This window comes from Sus scrofa, chromosome 1, assembly GCF_054392235.1.
Source record: "Sus scrofa isolate SSC_HxYL_T2T_F1_AM1 chromosome 1, Sscrofa_HxYL_maternal_Yorkshire_Landrace_v2.0, whole genome shotgun sequence".
Classification (NCBI taxonomy): Eukaryota; Metazoa; Chordata; class Mammalia; order Artiodactyla; family Suidae; genus Sus; species Sus scrofa.
In genome coordinates this window covers 137,939,579-137,957,494 of record NC_139383.1, presented here as the reverse complement: position 1 = coordinate 137,957,494, position 17,916 = coordinate 137,939,579, and the positions used below count along the sequence as shown (strand labels likewise).

The 17,916-nt window shown below is 51.9% G+C and overlaps 2 protein-coding genes across 23 annotated transcripts in view; one reads left to right on the top strand and one right to left on the bottom strand.

Annotated features, from left to right (window-relative positions):
* The window catches only part of STARD9 (StAR related lipid transfer domain containing 9), a 151,585-nt gene extending 149,687 nt beyond the window's left edge, over positions 1-1,898 (top strand). For all 16 annotated transcript variants that reach the window (XR_014812775.1, XR_014812769.1, XM_084972630.1 and 13 more), the window contains one exon: positions 450-1,898. Coding sequence is in view for 14 of the 16 variants with exons in the window: in XM_084972630.1 (XP_084828756.1) it covers positions 450-551 (102 nt within the window). In the remaining 2 variants the exon portion in view is untranslated. The remainder of the gene's footprint in view (positions 1-449) is intronic.
* Positions 1,899-3,705: 1,807 nt separating this feature from the next.
* On the bottom strand, positions 3,706-17,839 carry CDAN1 (codanin 1). Of its 7 annotated transcripts, none has more exons than XR_014813212.1 (28): positions 17,724-17,839; positions 17,004-17,494; positions 16,567-16,773; positions 16,219-16,388; positions 15,949-16,062; positions 15,788-15,866; positions 15,246-15,366; positions 14,953-15,062; positions 14,427-14,516; positions 13,672-13,747; positions 12,734-12,939; positions 12,315-12,435; positions 11,752-11,914; positions 11,491-11,657; positions 9,745-9,832; positions 9,404-9,493; positions 9,153-9,207; positions 8,803-8,936; positions 8,619-8,722; positions 8,206-8,364; positions 7,771-7,834; positions 7,501-7,579; positions 7,234-7,335; positions 5,950-6,057; positions 5,758-5,821; positions 5,407-5,588; positions 5,068-5,175; positions 3,706-4,490 (listed from the first exon to the last, which is right to left on the bottom strand). XR_014813212.1 is itself a non-coding variant. In XM_084973222.1 (28 exons), the coding sequence occupies exons 1-28, from the start codon at positions 17,811-17,813 to the stop codon at positions 4,365-4,367; spliced, it is 3,699 nt and encodes a 1,232-aa protein (XP_084829348.1). In that variant the 5' UTR covers positions 17,814-17,839; the 3' UTR covers positions 3,706-4,364. The 7 variants fall into 7 exon arrangements, 3 of the variants coding, with proteins under 3 accessions (XP_084829348.1, XP_020952813.2, XP_084829366.1); XR_014813208.1 differs by having other exon boundaries at positions 11,768-11,914; XR_014813217.1 differs by having other exon boundaries at positions 16,567-16,770.
* Between the last annotated feature and the right edge of the window lie 77 nt (positions 17,840-17,916).

Sequence of the window (17,916 nt, the reverse complement as noted above, 5' to 3'; positions counted from 1 at the left end):
GGCCCCATGGGAGTTTTCTGTTTAGCTGTTCAACATCCTTCAGTGCCCAGGACCTGTGGCCTGAGAACTGGAGACTCGGGGATTTCTTGGGTCACAAATCAGTGGGGAGTCAGATCGGAGTGAGACAGAGTTGATCAGCTTTCTCTGAAGCTGCTGTTACGGCTGACATGCTCTGGCTGTTCCCGGGGTCCTCAGGAGGTAGATGAGCCACCGTGGCGCAAAGCAGCATCCTCAGTTTCCAGCCTGACCTTTGTCATTAGGAAGCCAGGCCTTTGCCTAGACCCAAACAGCAGGGCGCAGGGTGCAGGGAGCAGGGCTGTAGACATTTCAGTTCAGTGCTTCCCTGTGGCAGCACACAAGGGGTGGCTCCTTTACAGCTGAAGCATGCCCTGGGGTGCATTCTCAGGTCTGTTTGCCCCTTTAACTCTTCCCTCTTTGCTTTATTTCAGGTAGAACTTGGTGCTCCAGGATTTCCCCCTCAGGTCCTAAGTGCCTTCATCAAACAGCAGCCACTGGTTATAGCCAGACTGGCTTCCTTCCTTGGTAGTTAGCATCTCACTGTCAAGATGGTGCTCCAGGACGCCCCCGGGACACTGCGGCAGCTCTCAGGACTCTGTGTCCTGAGGCAGGAGCTGAGACTACCCGCTGTGGCAGACAGCACTCAGCCCCGAGCTGCCATTGAAACCCCGTCACTCTGGCACCTCTGCAGTATGAGGGGCCTGAGCTCCTGGCCGTGGCCGTCCAGAGTGAATGAAGCTCAACTCACCTTTTCGGATTTCTCACCTTTCTTTCCCGTCTCTGGGACCCTGTGGCAGACAGGCCACGCGAGGATCAGGACCGGGCCCAGCCAGGAGAGCTGGGGGACTGCAGTGCTCTGCCTCGGTGCTGCCTTAGTTTGGTGCAGCCCTCGGGTTGGTAGGGAAGTGAGTGGCCACTGGCGAGACCCTGCTCAGCATCTGCCTTCAGCGTTCAGCTCCACTGTGGGATGGAGTGTTAGGAAATAGCAAAACAGGAAAACAGTTCTAAAAAACAGCTGCACAAACCAGAACACTGATTTAGAATGTTTGTCCTCCTTGAATTTTTACCAAATGCTTTATAATTGATTTTGCTTTGCCCCCTCTACCTTTCCCTTGCAGGAGGGGACGGTTGTCTGGATCTTTGTCTGAGTCGGGAGTCCTGAGCCATGCTCTGTCATGGAGCCATCACTCCAGAGCTCAGGAGGGTGGGAAGGCCACTGTAAAAGCTGGTCGGATAGATGTGGGGTCAGGGTGGGGGCCTAGCTCTTTGAGGAGGGCTGGGGATGGAAGGACACCTCTCCTCTGAGAGATAAAAATTGTCCTGTGAAGGCAGGTGGGAAGCTCATGTACCTCCTAGAAGAGGTAAGTAATTTGTTAAGAGGAACCTCTCAGTTTCATTCCTTACCTCCCTCAGAGCCTTGGTCCCAGGCTTTGGTTGTCTCTTGTTCCACAGACTGCTGTAGCCACTTCTAGGATGGGATGGAGAATGGGTCGTTTTCTTGTACCTTGGCCTGGCTGATCTTGAGCTTTGAATATTCTGTGTGGTTACCTGGGAATGTGGGGACGGGAGAGCTTCTCAGCTTCAGTTCCTGTGCCTGGAATCTTTGGTGGAGGAGTGTGACCATATGGGATTGAGATGTGGTGGGATGGTAAATTTCTGAATAGTACAGCAGAGATTTATTTTTCTAAGTGTTTGCAGGATTTTTTTTTCTTACCTCATATTAAGTTATTTATATATTACTAAAGGTTTTTTTTTTTAATTGCTTTTAAACTTATTTTTCTGGTTAATTTTTTTTGGTACCACTTGATATATTTAACACCCTATTTATGTACTCCTATCTCTTTTCATATAAATCTCTTCCTAAGACCATTGATAGAAAAGGTCAGAACACTTGTGTACTTTTATTCAAGTGAAGACTGCCCTGGGAGAGCCTAAGTGTGTCATTTGAGCTCAGAATTCAGCCTGGAGATTATGATGGCAATAACTGCTCAGGGCCCAGTTTCAAGCTCTAAGAGTTTACACATATGTACCAAGTGTTTCCTATGAGCTCAGTACTGCTTTGAACATAAATAGCAACCAGATTAGTTGCCCAGCCATGGCCAGCTGTAGCCCAAATATGAACATGAGACAGAAGAGTCACTGCCACACTCAGTGGTGACCACAGTCCCCTGGAAGGAAGGTCTATAACAGTTATGCACCTCTGGGGCTTCTGAGGCAGAGCCTGCAGTAGGAATCTGAACATGTAGCTGCAGCATATGGAGGTTCCCAGGCTAGGAGTCAAATGGGAGCTGTAGCTGCAGGCCTACACCACAACCACGCCAGATCTGAGCCACGTCTGTGTCCTACGCCACAGCTCATGGCAACACCGGATCCTTAACCCACCGAGCGAGGCCAGGGATGGAACCTGAGTCCTCATGGATACTAGTCGGGAGCTCCAAAGTCAGGTTGTTTCCTCAGACTTTATTGTGCACCAGAATCACCTGAGGGACTTGTTACACCCCAGGCTGGCCCCTACGTTTGTATTTCTAGGAAGTCCCAGGCGATCCTGAGGTTGCTGGTCTGGGGACCACCCTTTGAAAACCACTGTTTTAGACAACTAGTAGCAGGTATGTGGAAAGGAACCTAAAAACTGATGAGTTCACTACTTCATTAGCTGCCTGTCTCTGTAATTCCTAAGGTATCTCACTGCTTGCCTGAAGTAGGCCTTTAAGGTTCACACAAGCCAGCATTGCTTCCTGCAACAGGCCTGCGCTGCTGGTCCCACCTCCTGTGAGGCTGGGTGTCTGTGAAGTAGCTGCTGCTTCCTGCAGGGCTCAGCTTCCTGGGACAGTGCTTTTGTTCAGCCTGATGGGTGCAGAAAGATAAAAGCATTTCTTAAAACTGTTTTGGCTCCCAGGCATTTAGAACTTTCAGATAAAGGCCTTTGAAAATGAAGAAAAAAGGTTCAGATGCAAAAACTTAAGGAGTGATGGACAAGCTGAGGGGACGGGGAAGTTGCAGCCTGACTGGGCAGAAGCATGACTACAAAGTTGTGTGACACACCCCCATTTTTAACTTTCTGTGCTGACTGGACCTATTGTGAGTTAAGAGCTTTACCAAAGTCACAGCAGACCTCTCTAGGCCCCGAGCATCTAACCTCCCCTTCCTTGGGTTGAAGATCTCTTTGATAGCTGGGAATTTTCCCCATAATACACACACACACACACACACACACACACACACAGATTGTGCAGGGTGTGCACTTTAGGAAGATTCACTGAGTACCCTTGTCCCTCCCGTGACAAAGCCTGAACCTCTTACACACTGCCAAAGTAGAAAGACCATTAATTTTACAGGAGTGAATGCACATTATCAAGCTAGTGCTTTCTTAGTCAAAATAAGTGCATGGTTTATTGACATGTAGAAAAATTAAACACCTCAGCCCCAAAGAAAATAAGACTCATGAGAGCTGGTAAGCTGGTAAGGCATCCGGTAAGTAGGAGTTGTGCACATTATCCTAAACCTTCACAGGAAGTAGCACAGAAATCAAGACTGCTGGCAGCGAGGTAACCAGGGCTCCAGGCTCACATGATGGAACACCTAGGCACTGCTAAGTGGGCCAGCTCGACCTTGTCAACATCCACCTGCCACTTCGCCACCTTCCTCAGGGAAGAGTAAGGTGAAAATAACTAGACATGAAGCCCTTGGTACAGAAAACAGTTTATTTTAAAAAGCACTAATGTTCTGCCTGTGCTTGGCCCCTGGATGGAGCTAGAGTCAAGAGTGACTACCTGCACGGGGCTGAAGGCAGGCGGCGTGCAGGGTAAAAGGTGGGTTTCCGCCAGGCGAGCCCCACCTTATCTGTTGTACATTTTTAAGGAGATGGCAGTCCAGCTCCTGGTGGTAAAACAGACTCCGACTCCCAAGATTCATGTTTGAACTTAATCATTCAAGTCACTTGCCTCTGTCATGATTTCCCAAATCACAGAGCTCTAAGAGGTGCTAGGATAGCAGCAAGTGGTGCTCACAGGAGCCTCCCCACATCATTTCATTTAGTATCCAAGTTGTAAATGCCAACTCTTCTGCTCCAGGGCTGGAGTCTCTAGGCTTTTCCACTATAATCCTGAATCAGGTGACCCCTCCTTCCTCTGGGACTTGGGATGGCAAGCCTGCAGTCAGCGGGATGCCAGGCAGCCACCCTCTCCCTTCACGTGGAAACAGGAAGCCTGACAACAGACTTAGCTACTCCCACACCAGCAAGGGTCACAGTGGGCACTTGGAGTGGCTCTGGGGCCTTGTCTTGAGGCACAGTCAGGCTGGGTTCCAGCGCTCTGGTGAGATGCCCAAGGTAGGGCTACTTCCCAGCCCTAGCTCTGGGCCAGCAGAGTCCCCCGGTTTGGCTGCACCAACTCACAAGCTCTCAGCTGGGGCTCTGGCACTTGAGGCTCAGCTGGAAACAGGTTGAAGAGTGTTGCTAATTCTTCAACAAAATCCTGGAAAAAGCACAAAGATGACAGAAAAGGATACTTCACCCTTTCTACTAAAAATCAATCCCAAATATCTCTAGCTATTTTATTTTTTCCCAACTGCCTCCTACAGTGAAATGGACTTGAGACCTTGTCCCATTAGCACTCTAGGACATTCAAGTTCTGGCAGGGAGAGTGAATGCATCGGAGGCTCAGACTCAGAATCACCTGGTGAGTACTTCATATGCACGTTCTCTCTTCATGAAAAACCCTAGAAGGTGTAAGTTATTCCCATGTTATGGATGAATTACCTTGCCCCGAATCACAATAATATTAAGGATGAGCTGAAATTAAAATCCAGCTTATTCTGATTTAAAAAACGCACCCTCCCTAGGCCATGTTGCTTTCTAACTCCCTGCCTTGCCCTCCTCCATGGACACAGTCCTTCATGCAATAGCCACTTAAATGTGCAGGAGGCCCCCCACAGCAGCCACTCTGTTTCAGGGTGGGCCTCAAGACACCTGACAGTCCACTGAGCAGTAGGAAGCTCCCTAAGAATGACACCTGTTCTCTCTCCAGGTAGGAGGAGACGAGGAGTCCTTACCCCCGGCCACTGGGCCTCATGGAGGCCGCCCAGGCAGGCCTCTATCTCCATCCGTCCCATGAGACCCTTCTCCACCAGCTCCCGGAGCAAGAACAGCAGCAGGTCCCACTGCAACACACAGAGAGGAGGGGGTTAGGGCGTCCGGGAGGACTGCACAGTGACCCTGACAGGCAGGACAGAGCTTTGGGGCGGGAGGAGGTAGAGACAAGATAAAGTCTGAGCATGGAGGAGAAAATAAACACAGCCCCCAAACCAGCTGATTGCATTTGAGGTGAGGGTGGTGGGTATAAAACATGACTGAAGCCTCCCTGCTCCCAGCCGACCACTTCTCTGGCTCACCTCCCTCGGCCGAGTGTCTGCCAGAAGGCCCACATTTCTTGGGCTCAGCAGCAGCTGCAGCGGAACTGGCACCTGGAAGTCATCCTTCCACAGGGAAAGCAGCATGAGCAGGAGCCTTCGAGCCTGCCCTCTCTCTAGCCGGTGTTGTGCCGGGGGGCCCAGGACAGGAATTTGATCTGCAACTACAGGAAGAGAGGAAAACCAAGCTTTAAGTAATGGAGACAGGGTTATGTGGTCAGCCCGTGAGAGGAAGAAGAGCAGAAGAAAGCTCCATTTTCTAATCTTGCCCGTACCCAACCCTGAGAACTGGGGGATCTGGCAACAGAGTGATGTGATAAAAAGGAGCCATACCAAGGAGGGACGCTAACTCCACAGAGCACTTTGCCAGATGCTGCTCAGCAGGTGGGCACAGGAACTGTGGGGGAAAAGCAGGGAGACCCTGGACATTAGCGCTATCCTTAGAGCAGCGGCCCAGAGCCAATGCGGCTCTGGTTATAGGCACTGGACAAGGGTCTACAGGAAGAGCATCCTGCCACGTCTCACCTGGCGGCACTGCAGCGTCTCGCCCAGCTGGCCTAGGAGCCGCTCCAGATGCTCTGGGGAAACTCCCTCCTCAGGGTCCCGGGGCCCCACGGCCAGAGAGAGCACATCCTGGAGAAAGTAGGGGTGGGAGCAGAGTAAGGCTTCAGGCCAGGCTATGGCCTAGGAGGCCACAGAGAATGTGCCTTGGGGTAGGGATCAGCCAGTGGAAAGAGGCGGAAGGAAAAGGAAGACCGGGCCCTGGGGTTGAGTGACTGGGCCAAGGTGCCTTTAGACTTGGGGCTCGGGCAGGACAGCACAGCTGGGAGAAGCAACCAAGTGGACAACAGAGGAACGAGATGGAGCAGGTAAGCCGAGGGACGACATACTGCCAGAGAACTCGGGAGGTGTTATTCGTCTTGGGACAAAGACGTACACAGCTAATTCCCAGAGGGCATCTTACGCCGAAAGCATTTAGGGGAACTGTCCTACTTTGTACATATGATATTTGCTGTCCTTTATGGTATTCTGTTCATCTTCTCAGGAGAGCTGAGGTTTCAGTACAGAAATCCTCTGTATATACAAAACCAGTAACGGCTAGGGAGAGTTTTCTTCTCCCTCTTACAGACTCTAAATTTTAGCTGTACCTTCTTAGTCCCTAGTCCAATCTTTTATTTTCCTTTTTTTTTTTTTGTCTTTTTGTCATTTCTTGGGCCGCTCCCGCAGCATATGGAGGTTCCCAGGCTAGAGGTCCAATCGGAGCTGTAGCCACCGGCCTACGCCAGAGCCACAGCAACACGGGATCCGAGCTGCGTCTGCAACCTACACCACAGCTCACGGCAACGCCAGATCCTTAACTCACTGAGCGAGGCCAGGGATCAAACCCCCAACCTCATGGTTCCTAGTCGGATTTGTTAACCACTGAGCCATGGCGGGAACTCCCAATCTTTTATTTTCTGACACTACTACCCCTGACCTGGGCCAGAGAGAACTAGTTTCGGACTCTGCCCCATCACTCAGCTCTGCCATTTTTCCTTTTCACCCTTTTGGGTGATTCAAATACAAAACTCAGAGAACAATTACTAAAACCATTCAATTCTGTTCTGCCCTACCTAATTCCACTCAGTCATGAATAAAATGGGAACTAGCTGAATAACACAGAAAACTGCCACACAAATACTGGAGCTGAGGGAGAAAGGAAGGAGGCCAGGAAAAGAGCAAGGAGAGGGAGGGGAGCCAAAGGGAGTAGGGAGCTGTGTACTTTTATCTCGGAGATGAGGTGGGAGGGGAGGGGAGCATGGTGCTCACAGGCACGGGAGCAGCCCCTCCGCTCCCCCCGGGTGGCCGACTCAGGACCCTGGGCTCGAAGTGTGCGACTCACAGCTGCCTTCACCTCCCTCCTGATCAGTGCTGCAAGTCAGAGGGAGGACAGAAGAGACATCACCGAAACAGCTCTGAATAGCCCACCATGCAAACCTATGCCTTCCCCATGTCCAACTGGCTCTGAGTCTTGTCTCCCCTGGTGGCCTCCGCCTTCCTGTCAACCCACTCCTGAAAAACTTGCCTGGCCCTTACCTGTGATGTTGGCTGACAGCCAAGCACAGGCTTTCTCTGTTGCAAGCCCCACGGCAATATTCTCTGCACTGCTCAGAACCTGTGACACAGGAGGACTGCAGAGTCAGGGGCTGGTCAGGGACAACGATGAGTGTCCAAGCCCAGGACTGACCCACCTGCCCCAGAAGCCTCACAAGCTCTCTCTCGCCCGCGCGCGCTCTCTCTCTCTCTCACACACACACACACACACACACACACACACACACACACACAGGACTCCTTCCTACGTACGGCTGCCGGGGTCTCCTCAGGGAGCAATGCCTGCACGGCACCTGGGCTCTTCTTTTGGCAGAACCTAAAAAGAGACAAAGGTTGCTGATGTCTAGATATGTCTGCCTGGCTCAGAGAAGGAGATGTCCTGAGTGCACCAACCACCCCTGCCAGGAGGGCTCTGCCTCAGGGGAGGCACTCAGCCCTCCTACCCCACCCCGGATGCTGGGGGAATGGATACCCAACCACAGGCTCTTCCAATACCACTCTGGACTTCGGGTCCTAAAACCTCCCAAACCCAAGGTAAGAGCCTACAGAGCGGGCAAAAAAAGAATGAAAAAAGCAGGGTGGGGAGAAGACATGAAATAAAGGAGGAGTATAATGAGGGCAAAGGGACAGGAGAGTAAAAGCGAAGAGGGGAGTGGCGATGAAGGTCCAAACAGACTGGCGCCTTACTCCCGCCCCAGGGTCAATGCCTGGGCCCCGTGGGGGCACAGCTGGGAACACAAGATCTCCAACAGCTGGGCTGGGTCTCCCCCTTCTCGTCCCTGCGTCACCAGCTGCTCCTGAAGAAGCGACTCTGCCTGGCGCACCAGATCTGCTACCAGTGTGGCCCTACAGCAGGAACAGCAAAGTTTGGAGGTTGTTGGAAAAGCTGAACAGGAAAGGAGCTGCAAATTCAAGGAAGCCTAGTCAGAACTAACTTCTAAGAACATTAGCAATTTTAGCGGCCCTCCTGCCGCCTGGCCGATGTCCTCTATCACCCGCTCCCCCACACCCTCAGGCTGACTCTCCTCAGTCTGGCAACAAGGTGTTAAAAAGGGAAAAATGGTAAGGAAATGAGACTGGAACCCTCAACCCAGGCTCACTTGATATGCTTGACACAGTTAGAGCCAATTCTCTCTGCCACAAACTCCACAGTCCTGCGCAGGGATGGCGGCTGGTTGTGGAAGAAGGCTTGGGCCAGCTGTGCCTGCGGGGAGGACAGAGCACTGTGTGGAGTGCTCCCTTTCCCTTTCCCCTGGGTGACGCCCGCCTCACCCTGCCCCTTACCTGCAGCCCCTGGGTGGTCCGGGGAGGCTGGGCCCCCAGCCCAGTGGTGGTGGTGGGGGTGATTTTCCTCACGAAGCCCCCACTCCGCCCACTGCTGCCTGATACCCATGAAGCCAGCAGTTTGCGGAGCTCTCCTGCATCAGGGAAGCCCAAGCACTTAGTTCCAGAACCATCCCACCCTCCCAAGTATCCTGACTTTAAGCATTTGTGGAGTAGAGAGAATGAGGCAGCAGGGAGCGCCTAGGAACCAAACAATGTATTAGGGTGCTGGGCCCCCAGGGTGCCTCTTGGGGACTCACGAAGGGACAGGCCAAGGACTGGGATCCTCGGCGGGGAGACTGTATCCTCACCAATATAGGGGCAGCAGGTGTAGAGCAGGTGCTGGTCCACGACAGGCATGCTGTCCTGGGGGAGAGAACATGCCAGGGATGGGGAGGCAGGCTTCCTATCCCCCCAGCATGCCAGAAATGGGGCACTCAGGTGAGAGCATCACATAAGACTTTAGCCTCTACTCTGGCTTGTCTCCAGCTGGGCCACGCCAGGCAGCCTGCCTCCTTGACTCTTGTGGTTCCCGTGGTTCTGGCTGGATGCCCACACTTACCAAGCCATGCTCTGAAACTACTGTGTTCACCTCAAAGGCATCCAACTGACCATCTCCCAGAAAGAACAGGTCCTCAGGGACTGTGGGAATCTGACAAGAGATCAGGGCAGTGCAAACTCCAGTTAGCACTTTAGAGATTCATCACACCTTCTACCTTGTAGTTTCAGGGTTTAGACACCAGGTTCAAAGCAACCTTCCTCTCAAACTATGGCAAACCCTGGTCTTCCTCTGGACCTTCACCTTCTGGCTCTGCCCTGGTTCAGACTCAGACACCCTCCCTCTCTCCATCTCCAGCCACAGTAGTTACCCCCTTCCCCAATCTGGACCCTCACTCCACCAACCTGGAAAAGCCAGCCCAGGACAGCCAGCAGCAACAGCTTGTTCAGAAAACACATCTCCCCTTCACTTTCTTTTGACAAGACCAAGCTCCTAAAAGGTAAATGAGGGTGTGAACGGAGTCTGTGCAAAGAAAGAAATGGAATGGCATAAAAGAAAGCTATCAATGAGGAGATAATTCTCAACAGTAGACATAGAAGGGACTGCTGTCATGCAGGCAACCAGGTCTTACGGCCCCTCTCAGATCTGTATTCCTCTTAGCTGGGCCAATAGGAGCAAAGGAAGTAATTTAAAAAAAATGAAAAGACAACCCACAGAATGGGAGGAAATCGTTGCAAATGAAATAACAAACAAGGGATTAATCTCCAAAATACATGAAAATCTCATACAGCTTTATATCAAAAAAACCAAACCACCCAATCCTAAAGATGGTCAGAAGATCTAAATAGACATTTCTCCAAAGACAGACAGATGACCCAAAAGCACATGAAAAGACGCTCGACATTCTAATTATTTGAGAAATGCAGATCAAAACTACAATGAGGGATCACCTCACAACCCTCAAATGGCTATCATCAAAAAAGCCTGGAAACAATAAATGCTGGAGAGGGTGTGGAGAAAAGGGAACCCTTCTAAACTGTGGGTGGGAATGTAAATTGGTGCAACCATCACGGAGGTTCCTTAAAAAACAAAATATAGGAGTTCCCATCGTGGCTTAGTGGAAATGAACCTGACCAGTATCCATGAGGACGCAGGTTAGATCCCTGGCCTCACTCAGCAGGTTGAGGATCAGACATGGCTTAGATCCCGTGTTGCTGTGGCTGTGGTGTGGGCCAGCAGCTACAGCCCAGATTTGACTCCTGGCCTGGGAACCTCCATACGCCACAGGTGCGGCCCTAAAAAGTAAAAAAAACAAAAAAACAGAACTACAATATGAATATGACCCAGCCATCCCAATCCTGGGCATATATCTGAAGGGAACCAGGAAACCATAATTCAAAAAGATACATGCACCTCAGTGTTCATTGTAGCACCATTTACAATACCCAAGACATGGAAGCAACCTAAATGTCCATCAACAAAGGACTGGATCAAGATGTGGTACATACATACAATGGCTTTTTACTGGGCCCTAAAAAGGAAGAAAATAATACCATCTGTAACAATATGGATGGATCTAGAGATTATCCTACTAAGTGAAGTAAGTCAGAGAAAGACAAGTATCATTAGGAGTTCACTAATATGTGGAATCTAATAAAATATTATATAAAAGAACTTATTCACAAAACAGAAAAACTCAAAGATTTTGGTTACCAAAAGGGCAACACTGAGAAGAGGGATAAATTGGGAAGCTGGGATATAGACACACTACTATAAGCAAAATCAATAAGTAACAAGGACCTACTGTATGGCACAGGGAAATCTACTCAATACTCTGTGTTAGCCTATATGGGAAAAGAATCTGAAAAAGAATGGATATATGTATCACTGATTCACTGTGCTGTACACCTGAAGCTAACACAACATTCTAAGTCAACTGTACTCCAATAAAATTTTTAAAAAGTGGTGGGGGAGCAGTCAAAGTGCAATTAACCGCTCACTGTCTTTCCTTGTGGCCTGGCCTCTTCCCTAAGGGTCAGTTCTGGCTGTGCACACAGGAAACAAAGGCTGCTGGACCCTCTTCATAAATGGCAGCCTCAGCAACATTGCCCCGGTACCCTTTGCTCAAGCTGTGCCCTCTCTCTACTCACCGATGCAGGTGCAGCAGGAGGGTGAAGATGCTGCGGTAATAGTCCAGCATGGGGACAATGTGGTCTGCGAGGGAAAGGAACTCCACCAGCCAGGGCACCGTGAGCACTGCTCGGCGGGCCCGTAGCCCCTGTTGCAGCAGAGCCCGCACATCTAGGGCTGGGGGCACCTGCAGGGCCAGTGTCAGTCAGCAGGCATTCTGGGGGGCTGGGGAGACCCTTCTAATGCCAGTGCCTTGCGTCTCCTCCCAGCTCCCTCCTTACCAGAGCCCCCATTCACCTGGCTCCTCAGGGCCAGAATGGAGTCCTGGAGCTCACGGGTCGGGGGTGGTTCGGGCCCCCGGTATGGCAGAAAAGCCACAAAGCCAAGAAATTTAGCCAGAAGCCTCAGGCTGAGCAGCACCACAGCAAATTGCCTCCGTTCACCCTACAGGGCATCAAGAAGTAAAAAGTCCTAAGCATAAAGCTTCTAGAACAAAATCAAATCTGTTACAGATTTCTTCTTGAAAATACCCTTTCTCCACTAGGTCAGAACCCCATCATCTCCTATGTTCCGGTTTCTTTCTTTCTTTTTTTAGGGCGGCACTTGTGGCATATGGAAGTTCCCAGGCTAGAGGTCAAATTGGAGCTGCAGCTGCTGGCCTACACCACAGCCACAGCGACGAGGGATCCAAGCTGCATCTGTGACCTACACTACAGCTCACAGCAACATTGGATCCTTAACCCAGAGAGCAACGCCACGGATCGAACTCGTGTTCTCATGGATACTAGTTGGGTTTGTAACCCACTGAGCCACAAGGGGAACTCCTCTTGTTCTGCTTTCTAACCTGCCAGTCCACGTCTGACTCTCCGTCTTCATCACTAGGCTCAGGCTGAGGCAGGGCAAGGCTGTTGAGCTCCCGGATCTTCAAACTAAGACTATCCATGAGATGCTGGTTAAACTGGAAGCTATGAAGGGGAGAGGGGAGAAAAGGCACCAGAAGAGATGTAGGAAGGACCAGAATAGAGAAGAGGTGCTACACACAGAAAGGCTCAGCAAGGTGGACAAGGGAGGCCAAGGAGCAATGAGGTTACCCATGTGGGCTAAAGAATGAGAAGGGACATGGAGGCAGGAGGTGTGGGTTAGAAGGAGCCCCGATCACCCAGCCCCACCATGTTCTGCTCCAGGCCAAGGAGAGAAAACTTCTTCGAACATAAACCTTTCCTGGCATGTGCCCTCATTCTTTGCGTAACAGGGGACCTTTACCTGCTGGCACTTAAGATGAAGTCTCTGAAGAAGCCCTGACAGCCTGGGAAAGTGGGGGGTGGGCAGGGACCCCCGCTGCTCTGAGGGGCCACAAGCCGTTCCTGTAGGCGCCTCAGCCGCCCTAGCTTGTCAGCTCCAAGCATATTTAACACATCCGGAGTCTCACCCAAGACGGTGCCCCCAGCACCACCAGGACTCTGACACATCTAGGGCAGGGGGAAGAGGAGAGAAACCGAAAACCAGTTAAGTTTTTCTGGGAAGAACTGAACAAAATGAGGAGGAAGCAATGAAGCCAACCATGTATCATGTGTCATAAATACATTTTTTTGAGGTCTGGATTATACTCTTTTTTTTTTTTTTTTGGTCTTTTTAGGGCTGCACTCATGGCATATGGAAGTTCTCAGGCTAGGGGGTGAATCAGAGCCATGGCTGCCAGCCTACACCACAGTTCAAGGCAATGCCAGATCCTTCACCCATTGAGCGAGGCCAAGGATCAAACCTGTGTCCTCATGGAAACTATTTGGGTTTGTTTCACTAAGCCACAACCGGAATACCTATATTCTTGTTTTTACAGGTGAAGAAATTGAAACTTCAAGATTCAACATTTGCCTAGGGTCACAAAAGCTAGGATTTGAAACTGGACCTGTCTGAGTCCTAGGCCTGTGCTCTTTCTGTCACAAGAAAGGACAAGGGCAAGGAAGTCGTGAGAGGCTGAAGGAAAGCCAGGGAAGCAGGGGGTGCAGGCATGTGAGAGCATGCTCTGGCTCCTCTCAGGCTGCCCCAACATCAACCACCACCCAGAGAGCAGAACTCTTATTCAACCTCCAGCCAAGGGCCTTCCCACCCACCTGCCTGACCAGTCCCAAAGTGCCAGCCATATCCTGGCTGCCTATAATATACACTGTCCGCTGCAGATGAATCTCCTTCTGGGCTATTACCTGGAGAAGTTGTTTTTGGAAAAGTCGAACAAAATGGCTGTGGCTGCAGGCTGCAGAGAGTTGACTCATCATGGCTCTGAGGAATGAGAGACACGGATGGAGTTGTGAGGGAAGGAGGAGCAGAGGAAAAAGATCTGAGAGAACAAGCCAATCCTTGGGCCTTTCAGCCCTTTACCAGGGACTTGAGCAGACCTCTGCCAGAGCTGGCACAAGGACGTGGGAAAAGGCATGGGACACTTTCCTCAGCACGGAGATCCTTCAAGGCTAGAGATACATTTAACCCAACAAGGAATAATACCACCCCTCTCATCTTCCGTTACACCGAGTGCCTGTGAGCTTTATGACCAACATGGATGGTGGATCACTGGACAAGAGGATATTCTTTCTGCATTCTAGTTACCTAGGTATGCAAAGTGATCCGTGTTGTCAAACCAAATGATGGAGAAAACAGGTCAGAAAGGGTCTAACCAGTGACTTGGGCCAAAACTCAAGCAACCTGGAATAAGAGCGTTCCAAGCACTCGAAATCACAGAGCATGTGCAAATCATTTCTGAGTGGAAGGAGCTGGAGAGACAAATCCCTTCTGAGTAGAGGCAGAGGTGGCAGTAACTGGAGAGATGAAGGAGGACAGAAGCTAACAGCTGGGAGCTAGAAGGAGTGGGGCAAAGCCTTCCTCTAATCAGCTACCAAAGCACTGCTACACTGCTCAGTGTTGGAAGCAAGGAAGACAAGGTGACTAGTGTCTGAGCACCTACCTGATCCTGCTGCCCAAGCCCTTCTCAAAATCCCAGCCGGGCTCCTCGTGGCGGTCTTCCCACTCTCGAAGCACCTCATAAAATACATCCCTGACAGACACACAGGAATGCCTATCAACGGAGGCACAGCTGACCTGACTCATTCTCAGGAATGCCTTCCATAGCTCAGAACTGAGGCCAGGACTACCCCACAACCCCATTCCTTTCCTCTCCAAAGTGCTCTACATAACACTACCATCTGGGAAGCAGGACACCACACGCTTCACACGCTTCTGAGGGCAGTTAAAGCTGATCTGGCAATCTGGCCTGAGAACCCTGTGACTAGAGTCACAAACCTGTGAGAAGGCTGCTAAGGTCAGAGGTTCAAGTCCATGGATGGGCATGAAACAGAATGAAGCTAAGCAGCCCTTATGATATTTGCTAGGAATGGTCTGCTGGTGCTAACCTACCACCTGTTCATGCCAAACTCCTAGTTTTTATGAAAATGCTGCGTCACCCCTCTCCCAAAGTTCCCTTCTCTTATCACCTCTGTTTTTTAAAAGTATGAAAGGCTCGGTCACTGGAAAAGTTGGCACGATTGTCAGTTTCTGGCTGAAAGGAGACAGCTTGAGCAGACGGAGGCATCGCCAGAGAGACCTAAAAAATATGGCAGTGGCATTAGGGACTGAACCGGCAGGGTTCATGTGTAGAAAAGTTCATTCCCATATTCCAGCCCAGTTTTAGCCCATATGACACTAGAGTGGTGTGAACTGGGGTTCCTGGATTGAGTCTGGGAGAGGTCAGGTCCGGGCTAGTAGATGTCTAAGATGGGGTCACTACCTTGGCAACGCTGCCCTCATAGGCAGCTCGGAGGCGGCCTTGCAGAACTGGTGAGAAGCATAATAGCCGCTCATTCTCAGCCAACAGCTTCAGGGTCCCTTTGTCCAGGTGGGAAAGAATGCTATAGGGACAAGAGCACAAATGACTGGGAATGAGACAGACTGCAAACAGGAAAGAGGACACCTGCACACTACACAGCGCATTACCTGGACCATGGAGCAGGTACATAAGGAAAAATCATGGGCCAAGGATTAAAGATGATGAAGGCAAAGGGGAAGGAAATGAGATCTTAGGGAGCAAGGAACAAGAGAGCAGGGCAGAAACATTAGACATAAACCCAAAGGTCAGCTACCAAGACCACTGGGGGCAGTTTGATTCTCTCAAGAGCTAAATTCATAGCCTTGACATAAAATTCAAGGTTACATTTAGGAAAAGGTCCAGGGTCACTGCATCTGTGTCAAGCGCAAGCATGTATCCAAGTAGCCAGAGAACCAAGTAGACAATGGGAATAAGGCTCAAATGCCTCAAGTGGAGAAACTCACTGAAACTGATGCTCCAAAACCTGCACAGCAAAGAAGACACAATCATGGACACTCTGGAACAGCGGGCTTTCCAGGGAATCTACAAGGACAGTGCCAAGCTGCTGGTTAAAAATGATTCCATTTCCAGACCCCATTTCTCAAAAAGAGGCTGGTTCACTGACCTATGGGTCCTGGACTTGGTTCAAGGTCACTATCCTTGGCAACCACCATTCTCCGGGCAGTAAGAAGTTGAAGGACGAAGAAAAGCTCTAAGAAGAGGTTTGGTACCAGGTTCTCTGGATAAAACAAACAAACAAACAAACAAAAACAAACCTCCAGGACACTGAACACCATTCAGAACCCAGCAAGGTTCGGCTCTACATACCTTATCAATCTTTTTACCCTATAGTTCTACAAGTATCTCCATTCCAATCCCCTTTGCTCTTACTGACCTGCAATGCATGAAGAGTAGACAAGGGCTACTAGCTCCAGGCGCCGGCGGTAAGACACTCTGGCAGGGTCAGCAGGTTCAGCTGTGAGGTTTCCTGTCCGCATGGGGTGAGGGCACCCTGATTCTGGGGTTGGACAGGCAGGAGCAGATGACTGCTGCAGCTGCTTAGAACTATGGGGAAAGTAAAATGTCAGGAGCAGTCAGCCTAGCTTCCCCTCCACAGCCACCCTCAGGTTCCTTCAGAAACACATCCACAGCCCAGGGTTCCCAGGGGTCAAATCAATCATGGAGAAACCCTGCATATCCCCTATGGTGGAAGCTGACATCCCAGGGAGCGGCAAGGCCATACCGCTCCTTCCTGAGCATCTCCCGCTCCTCTTGGAGACTTCTGCACCCTGAGGGGAGGCCATGGCCCCAAGGGCTAGTGTCCAGGACTGAGGGTTGGGAACTGGGGACACAGTTGATTGGGGGTGAGGTGAAGCAAGTCTTGGGCTTGGAGAGTGACCGCTCTTCGCTCACCGGAGTTGGGTTGATCCTGCGTGAAGGCTTGGTCCTGCTAAGGAGTAGCCACAAGTTTTTCTCAAATTCTTTTTCAAGCATCTCCCCCTCCACCACAATCTCCACCACAACTTGGCCTCATTGCAAAACACGCTTCGCTATGGTAGTTATCTCTTCCAACCTTCTTGCCAATACTACGCTCTACTATAGAGTACCTAGCCTTAATTTACTGACTGCCCTAGCGGAGCCTTGCTACCACCCATCTCCCCGATGAAGGCTGATTCTCACCCTGCAGAGCCCGGAGGAACCGAGCCTACGGGAGGGAACTCCTCCAGGTTGCTGAGGTTTGGCGGGTCAGAGCGCGCGAGGCTAGGGCTGCTGGGGCTGCCGGAGCTCTTGGGCCTTCGGCCTCCGGCCCAGGGTAAGCTCTCCCCGCTGACTCCCTCCTCCAGGCCCCCGGGGCCCCGGCCTCCACGCTCGCGGGCCGGCCCCGGGCCCCGCCTCCTGCCCCCACGGCGGGCCGAAGGGGCCTCAGCTGCGGCAGCGCTCGAAGGCTCTGTCGGAGGGAAGAGCTGGCTGCGCGCTCCGCGGCCCCCCCGCGGCGGGCCCCCCGGCCTCCCTGGCAAGGCTGCGGAGGAGCCAGGGGCCTTGGCGGGGGTTGGGGGGCCCTGCGGGAGGACGCGGCTGCTCTGCTCCCTCAGGAAGTTCAGCAGGAATGGAACGAATTCCTTCCGTAGTGGCCGAAGTGAGCTCAGCGCGGCCGCCTCCCCGGGGTCATCCTGAGGAAGAAGCGGCAGTGAGCGAGAGGGTCAGCTGCCAGCCCGCGGCCACGAGCAGTACGGGCTGCAGGGCGCGCTGAGGCAGGCGGGCGGCCGGGGCATCGGCCCCTAGTTGGAGAGCACTCGGCTCGGGCTGACAGCCAGGCACCCCAGAAGAAGGGGACCGGAGGAGTGGTGTCTCCGTGGGAAGCAGATTCGGGCCAGGCTGGGGGCGTGTCGGCACTGTTACCTCCGAACTCTGGGCGCTGTGCGCGATCCACCGCACGGCGGCTGCGACCGACAGCTCCTCTCTCAGCAGCGACTCCAAAACGGCCGCCATCCCGGTTCGGGCGCTCGGAGGCGATTGCGCAGGCGCCGGCGCGCCACGGGCGGCCTGGGAGGGGCGGGGCCGGCGCCGAGGGGCGACCGTTGGGCCGCGGGGC